The sequence below is a fragment of the Selaginella moellendorffii genome, unplaced genomic scaffold (assembly GCF_000143415.4).
Source record: "Selaginella moellendorffii unplaced genomic scaffold, v1.0 SELMOscaffold_4, whole genome shotgun sequence".
Taxonomy (NCBI): domain Eukaryota; kingdom Viridiplantae; phylum Streptophyta; class Lycopodiopsida; order Selaginellales; family Selaginellaceae; genus Selaginella; species Selaginella moellendorffii.
Window position 1 is genome coordinate 2,888,485 of NW_003314265.1, and position 13,536 is coordinate 2,902,020.

The 13,536-nt window shown below is 38.4% G+C and overlaps 2 protein-coding genes across 5 annotated transcripts; one reads left to right on the plus strand and one right to left on the minus strand.

Annotated features, from left to right (window-relative positions):
• The first annotated feature begins 783 nt into the window (after positions 1-783).
• LOC9654059 ((R)-mandelonitrile lyase-like) lies at positions 784-2,543 on the plus strand. The gene is made up of 3 exons (XM_002964155.2): positions 784-1,513; positions 1,567-2,368; positions 2,425-2,543. The coding sequence occupies exons 1-3, from the start codon at positions 799-801 to the stop codon at positions 2,456-2,458; spliced, it is 1,551 nt and encodes a 516-aa protein (XP_002964201.1). The 5' UTR covers positions 784-798; the 3' UTR covers positions 2,459-2,543.
• Positions 2,544-3,766: 1,223 nt separating this feature from the next.
• Positions 3,767-7,978, minus strand: LOC9654060 (respiratory burst oxidase homolog protein A). 4 transcript variants are annotated; one of them, XM_024669240.1, is made up of 15 exons: positions 7,143-7,978; positions 6,906-7,074; positions 6,804-6,852; positions 6,622-6,735; positions 5,948-6,337; positions 5,512-5,901; positions 5,342-5,437; positions 5,179-5,294; positions 4,991-5,093; positions 4,869-4,939; positions 4,667-4,823; positions 4,465-4,620; positions 4,285-4,413; positions 4,153-4,231; positions 3,767-4,099 (listed from the first exon to the last, which is right to left on the minus strand). In XM_024669240.1, exons 1-15 carry the CDS (start codon positions 7,618-7,620, stop codon positions 3,990-3,992), a joined length of 2,607 nt encoding a protein of 868 aa, XP_024525008.1. In that variant the 5' UTR covers positions 7,621-7,978; the 3' UTR covers positions 3,767-3,989. The 4 variants fall into 4 exon arrangements, with proteins under 4 accessions (XP_024525008.1, XP_024525006.1, XP_024525010.1 ...); XM_024669238.1 differs by having other exon boundaries at positions 4,667-4,939; XM_024669242.1 differs by lacking the exons at positions 3,767-4,099; positions 4,153-4,231; positions 4,285-4,413 and having other exon boundaries at positions 4,496-4,609.
• Between the last annotated feature and the right edge of the window lie 5,558 nt (positions 7,979-13,536).

Below are 13,536 nucleotides of genomic sequence, written 5' to 3' on the forward strand. Positions count from 1 at the left end.
AAGAGTTTAATATCCTCTTAACATTGAGTATTTTAAATATAATGAAAAATATTTTGAAATTAAATAATTGAGTTTTATGATAAAGAAAAGTGCACTTAATAATATATATTATAATCGTATAAAATATAAAATAGTTGGAAACATATTTTTATGTTGGTTAAAGTAATTAAATTTTATCAATGTTTTTACAAAATATAAAAAATATTAAACTTTCTATATGTAATATTTAATTTTATATAATTATTTAAAATTGTTCTTCCAAATGCTCCACCAAAACACTGTTGCTTAATTTTGATTTCCCTGTTCTGGAGCTAATGCCAGTAAATTATGCGCCACAAAAGCTTGGTCATGTTTCTATCACTAACAAAGTGATGGACCTCTTTGGCAATGGCAATGCTCTCTGTAATTGGATCTGCACAAAAGCATAGTGTGTTTAATTGATGAAATCTCTGGAATCTTGATACACAATTACTTGGATTTTTCTGAACTTCCACGAGAACTGTGATGAATCTTCCTAGTAAACACACTTCACTTGCGTTTCATACCTTATCACTGTTCCAAAATCAACAGACGTATCTTAAATCCGTGTCATTTCAGTCCGTGCCAGGCTGCTATAGTTTGATCGAGCAGTCCGCCAATTCCTGGCCTGCGTGCACCTAACACTTAGTCTCGAGTCAATCGCCAGCAACGTCGTGATATTACTATATACAAAACGTGTATATCAGGAAATACATATAATATGTAGTTTCCTGATATACAATCACCTCGTTTGGTATCGCTGTGTTGACCTTGATCGCTATGTTGAAGTTTCACTTGTTCTTCATCGCTGTGATCTATTGCACGCTTCGGATCATCAAGGCCAACGATGATGGTGCTGTTTCATTTATCAGGGAAGCAAACAGCACAACTCTAGAGCACAAGTACGACTATATTGTTGTTGGAGGAGGAACTGCTGGCTGTGCGATCGCTGCAACCCTATCTCAGCGCTGCAAAGTTCTTGTTCTCGAGCGAGGCGGCTCCCCGTATGGAAATCCGCTGCTCTTGCGGATCGAGAACTCTGGGAACACCTTCGCCAACCCGGGTGGATTGGAGGCTCCCAATCAGGCATTCACTTCCGAGGATGGCGTCGCAAGCATCAGGCCAAATGTTTTGGGAGGAGGCAGCAGCATCAATGGAGCCGTCTACAATCGTGCTCCAGACGAGTTTATCAGCGATGCCAAGCTCGACAAGAACTTGGTCGAGAGCTCGTACGCTTGGGTGGAGAAAGTGGTGGCATCCAGGCCAAGAAACTTCAGTGCTTTCCAGAATTCCATCCGTGGAGCACTGCTCGAAGTCGGTGTAACGCCAGATTTTGGTTTCACTTACAAGTACGTTGTTGGAACAAAAACGACTGGAAACACATTTGATAGCCACGGACAGCGTCATCCATCTTCAGATCTTCTTCTCGCTTATGCAAATCACAAGAACATCGATGTGCTGCTCCATGCGACAGTCTACAAAGTCTTGTTACAAGGTAAAGTTCTCGTGATGCAATTGCGATCGATCTTGTATCCTTTTCTTCTACAGGAGGACGCAGTCGTGGAGTTCTATACACTGACAATCTCGGCCGCTCTCACACAGCTCTTCTCAGCTCTGAAAGAAGTGAAGTTATAATCTCTGCGGGTGCTCTGGGAAGTCCACAGCTACTTATGCTAAGCGGTGTTGGTCCTAAAACTCACCTCGAGGAGATGGGAATTCCAGTAATCTTGGATTTGCCTAAGGTAGGGAAGGGCATGGGTGATAATCCGACAAACACCATCATACTGCGCTCTCGCATTCCTGTTGGAAGCCTGATCCAGCAAGTGGTGGGAGTGAGCAAGTTAAACTTTAGCGCTGGAGGATACATTTTGAGTCAAGACTCGGGGGCTATTGCCGGGGAGGTAAACGGCCCTCTATCAACAGGCGAGCTCTTCCTCAAGAGCATAAACGCGAGTGAAACTCCCCGAGTGAGATTCAACTATTTCCAGAACCCGGTGGATCTACAACGCTGCATTGCCGGAGTCAACACTTTGGAGGAGATGGTGCTCTCTCGATCCATGGCAGCGCTGGTGTTTGGGAATCAGTCCCTTCCATCTGGAGGCACGGTGTCTTCGCCGGATCGAAGAAATGCAACGCTCGTTGCGAGTGGATCTGTGAATAGAACCATCAGCGAGTTTTGCCGGCAAAGTGTTTCGACGAATTACCACTACCATGGGGGATGCCCGCTTGGGGAAGTGGTCGACTGGAGCTTCCGGGTGATGGGCTTGAACGGATTGCGGGTCGTGGATGGATCTACTTTTTTGTCAACTCCTGGAACCAATCCTCAAGCAACAGTGATGATGCTTGGGAGGTACTCTATTCTGTTCTTTAGTGGATCATTGTCTAACTCTCATGGAGCTTTTGCAGATACGTTGGAGTTGAAATTCTGAAAACACGATAGAATGGCAATTGCTACATTGCTGTGGGGCTAGCATTAAATATTTCAAGGAATAAATTATAACATTATGCTAAACATTTGAGCATTAGTGCAAGCATTTATATCTTTTCTTTCCAAGTAATAATAAAATAATAACTTTTTTTTTATTACTAAAAATTTATTAAGTTAATCAAACTTATAAGCATTAGGATGATATTCATTATATTTTTTGTTTATAAAGCTTATAGTTTTAATTTTGTTTTGTTAAATAAAGAAAAAATAAAAATTTCTATGGAAAGGTGAAGTTAAAAACAACTTCTAAAGTATAAAAAAGTGTAATTTTATAACAATTATAGAAAAATGACAAAAAGAGTTAAAACGTTTTAAAAATAAAATAAAATTTATAGAAAAATACTTTTTTATAGTTTTATCCAAAAGTATCTTAAAGCCATTTTTCCTTATATAATACTCTTTAATTGTATTAATAACAAAAATAAGAAATATATTTTTTATATATTCAATCAATACCACTAATCTTAGTTTTTTCATTAAATAGTAAAGAAATTACTATGTTATTTCTAAAAATAAATCTTAATTTGTTAACTATGATATTTTCAAATTTATAAAATTCATGTATAAGCGTAAATCCAGTGGTTATTATCATTGGTTATTGTCCTGAAGAAAAATGACAAATTATGAATTTGTGTCAATTACAAAAAGTTAAAAAATATTTGATGTAATGCACACCCAAAACCATGAATAATATAAACTTATGCATATAATATTCAAAACAATATAAATAAAATTTTTATAAAAATAATTATCTACTAATTTCGAAATTATTTCCCAAATATGTAATATATTTATTGTTGCATATTCCAAATAAAATACACATTATGATTTCTTACTAGTAATTATAAAATATAATAATTTTTATTTTTATAAATATAAATTTATTATATTAATAAACCTTATAAGCATTAGAATGTGTTATTATAGTTTTTTTTAGACTTTAAATTTTGATATTTTAATTTTTTTTATTAAATAAAAATAACAAAAATATTTTATTTCATGTTACTCATTTTGTATTTCTAAGCTAGTGGATGCTACACTTATATAATAGAAGGAAATGAGTTTTAATATTTCAAACTTGTAAACCTCATAGTGAGAGAGAATCCAACAATGTATTACACAAGTTTTTGTTCAAAATTCACAACAAAAGTTTAGAAAAATTTTAAAATACAAGTAAGTTTCGTTAATAAGAATACCACTTTTTTTAGTTTCTTCAAAAATATCTCAAGGACATTTTTTCCATTTTTTATTATCAATGACTAAAAGATGAAGAATGTCATTTTATATATTCCACCTAATCTTACCTTTTTCCTCTTTTTCTTTTGCAATTTACAGTTTAAGGATCTTGCAATCACACCTTTCACCTCCACTACATTTTAGTGTGGGTAAATTGCGACTGTAATGTCCTATATGTCGCAGGGGTGGATGTTTAGAGCATGAGAGACAAATGTGGTGTGCCTTTAGTTGCCTGTGAGTATGTGTATCAAAAGTTCTCCTTATGGAAGTCGAACTTGGTGGCTTGGTTGTGTGAGTATTCTCGTGCTAGGCTATCAAGTTCCCGTGCGAGAATTTTAGATCCACAAAAGAAAACTCCTGAAGAACAAACTTAATGAGCAACCTTCAAGAGGACTATCTTTGCGTGTTACCTATCCGAGCGTTTGGATGAAGTGATGCTAAGTTGCCAAAAACTTTTCTCCAGTTCGGTTTTGCAAAATGTGTCCTGACCTGTTGATCATCGATTAGTTCCAAAATGAGATAAATAAAACTTTTGGTTTTACTCGAGTTCCAGAGAGGATGTCTACTCCGTTTTTCTCAAGGTGCAAAGCTTGCACCATTGTTATGAGAGCTGATCTCGCATCGTCCTCGGCATAGACACTAGTTAAATAGTTGTGCATTTCAATCAATGCCTGTGCTTGCATTTGTCAACGTCTAGAATATGAGGGACGTTTACAACATACCGAATGGTCAAGCTCAGCAATTTCGTTCATGACGCCTCTGAACCACTCAAATGAGCCTTGCTCTTTTGTAAGCCAGTAAAAATACGCGTTGCATGGGCCGTTAATCTTTCTGAATGACGATTCCTTTTTCAGAGGTTTCATCTCACTTCTTCGCACCTAGACAATGGTAAGGAAATGGATGATCTTTCATTAAATCTCATACCTTGGGCTCAGTTGTTTTGATGTTATTCAGTATGTCCTTCAAAATACTGATGAAAGGTGTTGCTCCTATTCCAAGACCGATGAGAAGAAGCACGTCATATTTCTTGTAGTCCTGAGCCGGAGCTCCGTAAGGACCATCAATCAGCAGTTTAGGAAACCTGTTCCAACGAAAGTAAGGACTAACATCAAGTTTTAACACAAACCGTGACTGAAGTCCAAAGAGATACTCCGCTTTCAAAGGCCCGCTCTTGTTGCCAACTGGAGGTTCGCAAACCTGTGTAGTTCCAAGTCAATTACCACCAGAAAACTGTCCGATTTAAAGTACCTTGGAGAAAATTTTTCCCATTTCCCCAGTCCAATCTCCCGATATCCGAATATGAACACTGACAAAATCATCGCTCGGTGCGGAGGTGATGGAGAAAGGATGCCTGCAGACAACCAGAGACGCCAATCAGTCAACGCTAATAAAGTTAGAACGTTTTTTAATGTAGAACGTGGGAGCACAAACGATACCATTCGAAAGGTGATATCGATGGGCACTTGATGAATATATACATACCACTTTGGTACTTAAATCCTGGAGGCTTGGTCATGTCCAAAGACAAAACGTTTCCAGGATAGATTGCCGCCTGAGAAGACGAAAATTATGATCACTAAACTGCCAGAATTATACAACCTTTAGGATTTGAACAGTGGAGTATCCTGCTCGCAGACCGGAAAACGTTCGCTCGAACATGTACAGCAGTGTTGGAAGAAGAAGATACATCCATGCCTGAAAGAACGAAAGAATTAAGAACTGCAAAATGCCAAAGAAAAACAAAGTAAAGGAAGGGAAACATTACTTACTGTTTTGTCGACCCAGTCGTGCTTTAAGAACAGGAACATGGAATGTAAGACGAGCATCGTGTAGACAATGATGAACAGATGGTGGGAGTACCAAAAGGCGTTGAAGCCAGTCAATCTGTGTAACGGCCACGGGAGCTTCACCAGGTTTCTCCGCGAGCGTCCTGATGCTAGAACGAAGGCGACGCACATAATGAGGACCATGGCAATGCCTGTAACGCCTTCGATCGATTTTACGAGCTCCCAGTACGTAGGTTGCCTGTTTCCAAAGTCCCCAGCGAGTCCAGCGGCCATGAACTGCTCGCGAGGGGAATTCGCCAGCCTCGGAAAGTCACAGGTGAGATGAACTCCGCCGTGAAGAACGACTCCAAGGAAGATTGCTCCCCCGATTATCTGTAACCACGATGTTGAGAACACGGGAAAAAGATTACCAACTTGCCTTGTGGAAGTTGATGTTGTCATCAAAAGGAATAAGAGATCCCACGGCGCTTGTGGACCTCAGCCAAGTGATGGAATTCCTACAAACCGGGAGAAGGATGAGAGCCATGTTGAGCTTGAGCGTCTCAGCGGCGCCTTTGGCGACGCATATGCAGTACCCGGCAACCAGAAACGACGACTGGTTCTTGTACTGCACGAACTTCCAGGAAAACAGGCACACCACGGCCAAAAGCCACAAGCCCAGCACCCACAGTCGCTGCCAGTGCTCGATGAATACGTAGCAAATGCCGCGTACCAAGCCGCTGCCACAAAACATCCTCGGCTGCACCAAAATCTGGCCGTAGTTTCCGATTCCGGTCGTCCCTTGGATCAGACTCTCGAGCTGCCAAAGCTGCACGTCAAGCAGGAAAGACAATCCCATGAGAAAACGTACACCACTTTTTTGGAAAAGAGGAACAAAGTGATGGAAAGAGTGCAAGCTCAGCTGGAAATTTGTTTGTCATGCATGACTATTCTGGCTCCAAAGGCGACTGAATGAATGAATCAGTCCAAAACTGTGAGAGCTGTGATGCAATGCATGGGATGGGCAAAAAATTCGTTAAAAATAAAAAGAAAGCCATGGACGACGAAAGAGAAGTCCAATGCTAGCTGCTAGCAGGAGAAGGAATGGAGTACCTCAATGTAGCCTCTTCGCTGGGGGTCCAGCTCTTCCATGATCATCGCAGCGTACTCCTCGGCACGCTCCTTGAGCTTGGACAGCTTGTTCTCGGACGCGCTCAGCATGATGACCTACAAAATCGCAAACAAAGGACGAGGACGTCACCGCCACCGCTCACCAATTGATCGATCTTTGTTACCTCCTTCACCTCCGCCTCGGAGATGAGTCCATCCAGATCCTTGTCACACCTAGATCGCAAGGATATCCAGGAGATGATCGAAGAGAAGAAGAAATGGCTTACATGTCGAAGAAGATTTGCATCCTCGAGTCGAAATTCTGGTCCGAAATCTGGAGCCAAAAATCCCTGAGCTCGTCGTAGCTGATCCATTCCACGCGCTGCCGATGCTTGAGCTTGCGCCGCGCCAAGGCATCGAAGAGCTCCCCGGCAAACTCTTTAGAGTCTTGCATGCCTAGCAAGAAAGAAAAAAAAAGAGCGCGATGGATGATCAATCAAACGCAACCAAAATACTTCTCCCACCGATGCAAAGCCCAAAATCCGCCCGCGAGAGGAGCCCCTGGTCGCTGGCCAGCTTCCAGAATCTCGACTCCACCGCCCGCCATTGCGAATTCGTGGTGCTGATGAATCGCAGGCCCTGGAGCGCGTGCTTGGTCCCGGAGTTGAGGAGCCGCTGCTTGTTCTTGCTCCACAAATCCTTCCTCAGCACGAACGGGCTGCTGGCAATGGCGTCGCGCAGGCTGATCGGGCTGCGATCGGGCGTGGATTTCGCCGACGCCTGCCCCGCGGAGAGCCAGGAGAGCTGCCGGATGAGCGCCAGGCCGCGCGGCGAGCTCCTCGGCGCGCGGCTCTGGGAAGGGTCGTCGACGAGCGTTACCGACCTGTGCTCGGGATCGATGTCGATGGTGAGCTCCAGCAAATGCCGCTTGGATCCCTCGCGCTGATCATCTGCCCCCTTGCGATCGCCGAAGCTCTCGAGCTCTTCTTCCATGCCCGACATATACAAAAGAACAGCTACGTCCCCTGGTCGCTAGACTCGATCTATCTATCGATCGGGCTATCGATCGAGCTACAGAGAGATGGACCCAGCCGGCAAGACATGACATTCGCGCCACAGCAACAGCGTAGCTTCTCAAGCCCCCTTTTGATGGATGACACGATTCCTTCCTTCTAGAATTCCAGATTTTCTCTCCTCTTTCTCACGCTCGCCTGATCAAACACGCGGCGACAAACTGCGACAGGCGACCTAGAGATCGGTGGTCCAGTCTCATCAAATTCCAATCGGGTACTACTACATTGCGTCAAGATCTAGCGCTAGGGCTCACGCGACAGAGGAGTGTTTGAGTCCCTCTCTATTGTTTTTTCTTCTCTCTCCCACTTTCATTCGTTTGACCTCCCCAGTTCTTAGACTCCAATCCAATCCACAGTCAAGTAGCAAACCCCTAGACCGAGCTCCCGGCGTGGCTGCACGCGCCCATCACAATGCTCGCCACGTCTCGCTCGGCCATCTCATCGAAGGTTGCCTTGGCCTGCACAATCCAGCCGCTGCGAATCAGTCAGTCCCTGGCGAATTTGCCCAAACACCGCCCTTTGATCTCTCCAAATGCCGAAGCCGGGCATACGTATAGAGCAGCGCTGTCCAGGTCACGATGCTCCGATCCCCGCTCGCCGTAAAAGCTTCCAGTGCTCGCTTTGTCTGGCCACCAGCGCCATAGCAAACGATGAGCCCGGCCCACGACCAAGAGTTCGCCTCCAGCATTGAATCAACCACCTCTTTCTTGCAATCGATTTGCCCGTCATGGGCAAATTCTTGGACCATAAACACAGCGTTCCTTTACGATATTCTCTCAAAATAACCATATACAGGAAGCCACATCCTTACTTCAAACAATATCTTTGCTTCCCGTTTTGCCGGATGTTCCACGAGATGGTATCATGTAAAAGAATATATTTTGAATATCCAGCCTAAGTTATTCCTTAATTTAATGGCTGTGATTTTCTCCTTTTATAATTCAAACCACATTCTGAATATATTTTAAGGCACATGAATTGGTTAATTAAGAGTTCATCCTCACCATCAAGCTGATAGACACATGCTCTAGATGTGTGAGCAACTTTAAAATCTTAGCTTTCTCCTTCCAACTAGTGTGATGGGAAAATCAATAATTATACTTAGACTTTGACCTTTACTTTATAGTTCTTTGCTTGACACTCAATCTTTGGAGAGCACTTTCTACACACTAGGCAAAGAATTAGTAACTTCTACCATGAAGGCACTTCCATCCATAAGCATTACATAAACCTTTATTTTGGTATCTAATAGACATGGTTATTTTAAAATTCCATCATCATAATGTATGTGTCATGCAAGATCATCATGATCTATGAGACAACATTATAGTTTTATAGTTGTCATATGTGCTTTAACACCTTTTATACAAGCCAATATAGCCCAACTGGATTTTACTAAATTAATTGAAGAATATTTCAAATAGCTTTTGGATGGTTATAAAAAAAGGAAAATCAACTAATTTTCAGTAAAATTTTTTTAAAATTTTATAACTAGTTTTATTTTGAAAATAAATGTAAATATCACAAAACTAGTTTACAAATGTTTTTATATAAACTGTTATGAGGTAGTTTTAAGGGTAATTCAACTATTTTTGTTTTATCACTTGCGTACTTTGTAATCATCCTTATATATTTAAAAGAGAAAAGGCTTTATATTCCAATTTAAATTCCTTTTCTTCTAGATGGTTTAGATGAGGCTATGTGTAAAAATTAAATATGTTAGTTTGAATCAATTTTAAGTTTTTTTGGAGAGAAAAATTAGAGTAGCAATTTTATTTGCTAGGATATTGGATGCTAAATTTTATTATGATTATAATTCCTTAAGTGTTTACATACATTTTTGTGAAAGATAGTAATACTAAAGCATTTTAAATGCAAATGTTATAAAATTTTGTGTCTTCTTTTTTATAAAATTACTTCATACCCTACAGTAAATCAGTAAAAATAAGCATTGCAATGTGTTTTTAAAGGTAAGAAAGTTTTTCCTAATTTTCTCAAATACTAATGTTACATCATTTTTCGTATTATGATTATATGTTAAAGATAATAATAAGTAAAGGTAAACTCAACTCCATTAGTAGTATCAGATCATAATCATATAGGAATTTATATGGTGAAGCACTAATAAAACTTTGCACCCCTATAATATATGCATACTGAAAAAATGGTAAATAACCATCTTAATTTGAATGTTGAAAGTTCACGTACTTCACAATCATTTCTTTGAAAGTGGAGTGAGACATTCCACCAAACCATCTAACATAGATAATAAGTACTTGTGAAAATGTGATATATCCCCAATTGAGACATTAAAATATGAAATGCTTTAACTATAAATGCGAGACCATTATCTAAAAGAATTCACTCCGAATAGAAATGTTAGAACACCACTTGATTAAGGAGGAAATATCCAATACCAATTGCAAACACACTAGCAAAAGCATTGAATTCCACCCAAAAAGTCAAGTAGTCAAAAACAATAATGACATACTCATGGCACCAATTGCAACTACGTATATATTAGATAATGTCACATCACATCTTTGACCAATAGAAAAATCTATGCAGTTTATTAGTCACATGATAATGTTCCATATGCCTACCTAGAATAGGAGAATTATGGTAAGTATAGAGAAAGTGTAGAATAAAAATCGAAAGCACCACCAATCGTAAATGATCATCATGATCTATCTCTACAAAATAAAGAAGATTATCCTCAAGGTAATATTAAGAATGTAAATGCCAAAATAACAAGTCATTAGCAAGTGATGTAAGATTTTTAAACCCATTGGGAAATATTCAAATCCACAGCTCAACCTTTTGAGCCTCACGAACCTCGTCAAGAGAAAATAAATTTTGCTCCTTGTAGATATTGAATATCAAAGATAACAACTGTCAATAGCACAAAATTGTCATCCAAAAAATCCATAGATACTAGAACAACATGTTCATTAGAAATATAAAAAGAAAGTGAAAAAGGAAAAGGAGCTCGAGAAAGAGTGTTAGCATTAACTGTAGAACTCCCCGAATGATAACTAACATTAAAATTATATATCTGAAGCTTCAAAGCCCATCGAATAGTACAATTAACAAAGTTCTTCCACTTCAATAATGAAGTAACCATAATATAATCACCTTCTAGTAATATTTGAAAACCATATAGATATACATGAAGTTTTTCGAAACCCCAAACTACTCCTTTTTTATCGTGGATTTATCTCCATTGGTTGTAATGTACGGCTAATGTATGGGATGACACTAATCAGGCACACTCGGTTTCGTTTGCATTAGCACATTTGTAAAACTGATATTAGAAGTATTCACGTGTAAAATGAAAAGTCGAATGTAGTTAGGATATGCTAAAACTAGAGGAGTCATGAATAACTTTTTTAGATCTGTAAAAATCTACTCATAATTCTCGGACCAAATGAAAAACAACCTTAATAACTTTAACAATGCTCGCAATAGTGCAGTACAATCAAAAAAATGATTAACAAAATAGTTGAGATATTGCATCTTGCCTAAGAAGCATTGTATATTATTCACACATTTTGGAGTAAAGAACTTGAGAACAACCATAAGTTTATCAGGATCAATTTGCAAATTTTCACGAAAAATACGGTATCCAAGATAAGTGGTGTCTTTAGACCTAAACACACTTTAATTACTTTAGCTTTAAACTAACTTTCTGTAATCGATCCAACACTTTATGAATATCACAAACATTTTCCTCCCATTTCCCCTCCAACTGGATCAAAACATTCGATGAAATCAATAATCACCTTTGGCATATCACAAAGAAATTTATCTATTATTTGCATTAGAGCATTGCTTAAATCAAACGGTATCACCAAAACTCCTATAGGAACCTTGATTGAACAAACATCTATAATTTGAATAGGATGATCTGTTGCAATCTTGGCCCTAAATAACATGTTAAATTCAAAGAGATTAACATACTCTTTTATGAGTTAGTTAACCACTACAATACAAAGACCGTTGGAGAGATTTAAAGAGGGAATAAAGGAACAAAATAGAAACATAGAAAGAAATAAAAGGGAGACAAAATGATGGAACTAAAGGTAAAAGCAAAGGGATAAAGAAGAACAAAAGTGAGAGGAATGGAAAAAAGATAATAAAGTATGAGACAAAGGGGAAAAGCCTTAAAGTTATATTTGGCATGATTGCATTATAATAAATTCATATCAAAAATGAGGTCAAAAACTTGATTTAACACCACTTGCAATGAGTGTAACTCAAACTTCAGATTGCCCACATACACAACTAAATGTACCTGATCCCATGTAGATGCGTGTGTATGGCTATTATTATAAAGAATGAAAATTGGCTTTATAGCATGATGCAAATGTAGATGGCAATATGTGGCAATAAGCTAAGCAATAGAAAATAAACTCAAGTATGTATCAATTAACATGAAGAGAATAATATGAGATCTTTTGTTATAAAAACAAATTTGGAAAGTAAACACTAGATAAATTGGTGTCGAGTGAACTTTGTGATGATACTCCTGAAAGAAAGATGGAGGGGTCACTAACTTATTTGCACAAAGACCCTCCACTACTCACAGGACTCTTTATTTCTCAAAAAAATCTCAATGTCCAAATCTTCAACTGTAGTAGCATCAATAAGACATTGTTGACGCTAAAGTCGCCACCCAAGAAATGGTCACTTATCTAGAAAATGTTAATAACGCTAATAAATGTGACTAACTTCATCATATGTCTAACAGCAAACATCATGGCCATGACCACATCCTTGTTTTTGTCTTTGAACTTGGGCAGCAACAGCATCAACTTCCATGAAAGCAAGACCATCTTTTATAGAAAGTGAAATTAAAGGTGTGGCAAACACTTCTTCATGATCTTATAGGATTTATGTATACACTTTCTTTAGCCACTTTGTTGATGCTCTTCCCTTTGGCATAATGTTATAAAACGTTACCTCTTCCACTTTTCATTACATGTACATTCTTAATTTGATTTGCTTTGACATATTTGCCTTTGCACGAAACAAAGGGTTTCAGAAGCGAATGCCAAATTGCATCACTAACTTAAATGGCCCATAATGAAAATGATGCAATTGTTAGAAAATCACAACCATTGGTATGTTCAAATATGCATTTGAAGACATATAAGAGAATGCTTAAACCATTGTACAATTGCAGTGCCATCCCTTAAAAACACATGGGAAACTCAAGTAAATGCCAAGTATCATCCCAAAAATGATATGTGGCAATCATTGTAAAGTGATTGAACTAATGATATATATCATCTCCATGATTTCTATGGAAGAACTCTAACTGGACATGAAGATTGGCAGCAAAAGTAGAAGGAATTATACCACGTGTCATGAATATTGCCATTAATTGAGTTTAATTGTTCAATTGAGCAATTGCATTAATTGTTACTTTAGAATCAAAGGAGGAAAAGTCTACTACTCTACTATGAAGATGAATAAAAAGGAAAAAAAGGAAACAAAAAGAAATTAAAAAATCTATAAGGAAAGGGAAATTTAGACAATGTAAAAGCTAAATTTAAATTAAAATCCCAAATCTAAGCACTCTTCAAAAACAATTAAAACTACCCCTCATCTCCACCAATGCGAGTGTATGAAATATGGAAATAGAATGCAGAAATATACATATCAATTAGCCCAAAAACCATAGTTTATATAAGAGTGAGTGCCAATGGCTAATAAATTTTTAATCTATTGATTGTAGAATAAAATTATATTTATTAATCTCATTAAAAAGTTCAATTTCACTGTGTATCACGATAATAAAAAACATTCTAAAAATAAATAGTTGCAGGTTAAAGAAATTATA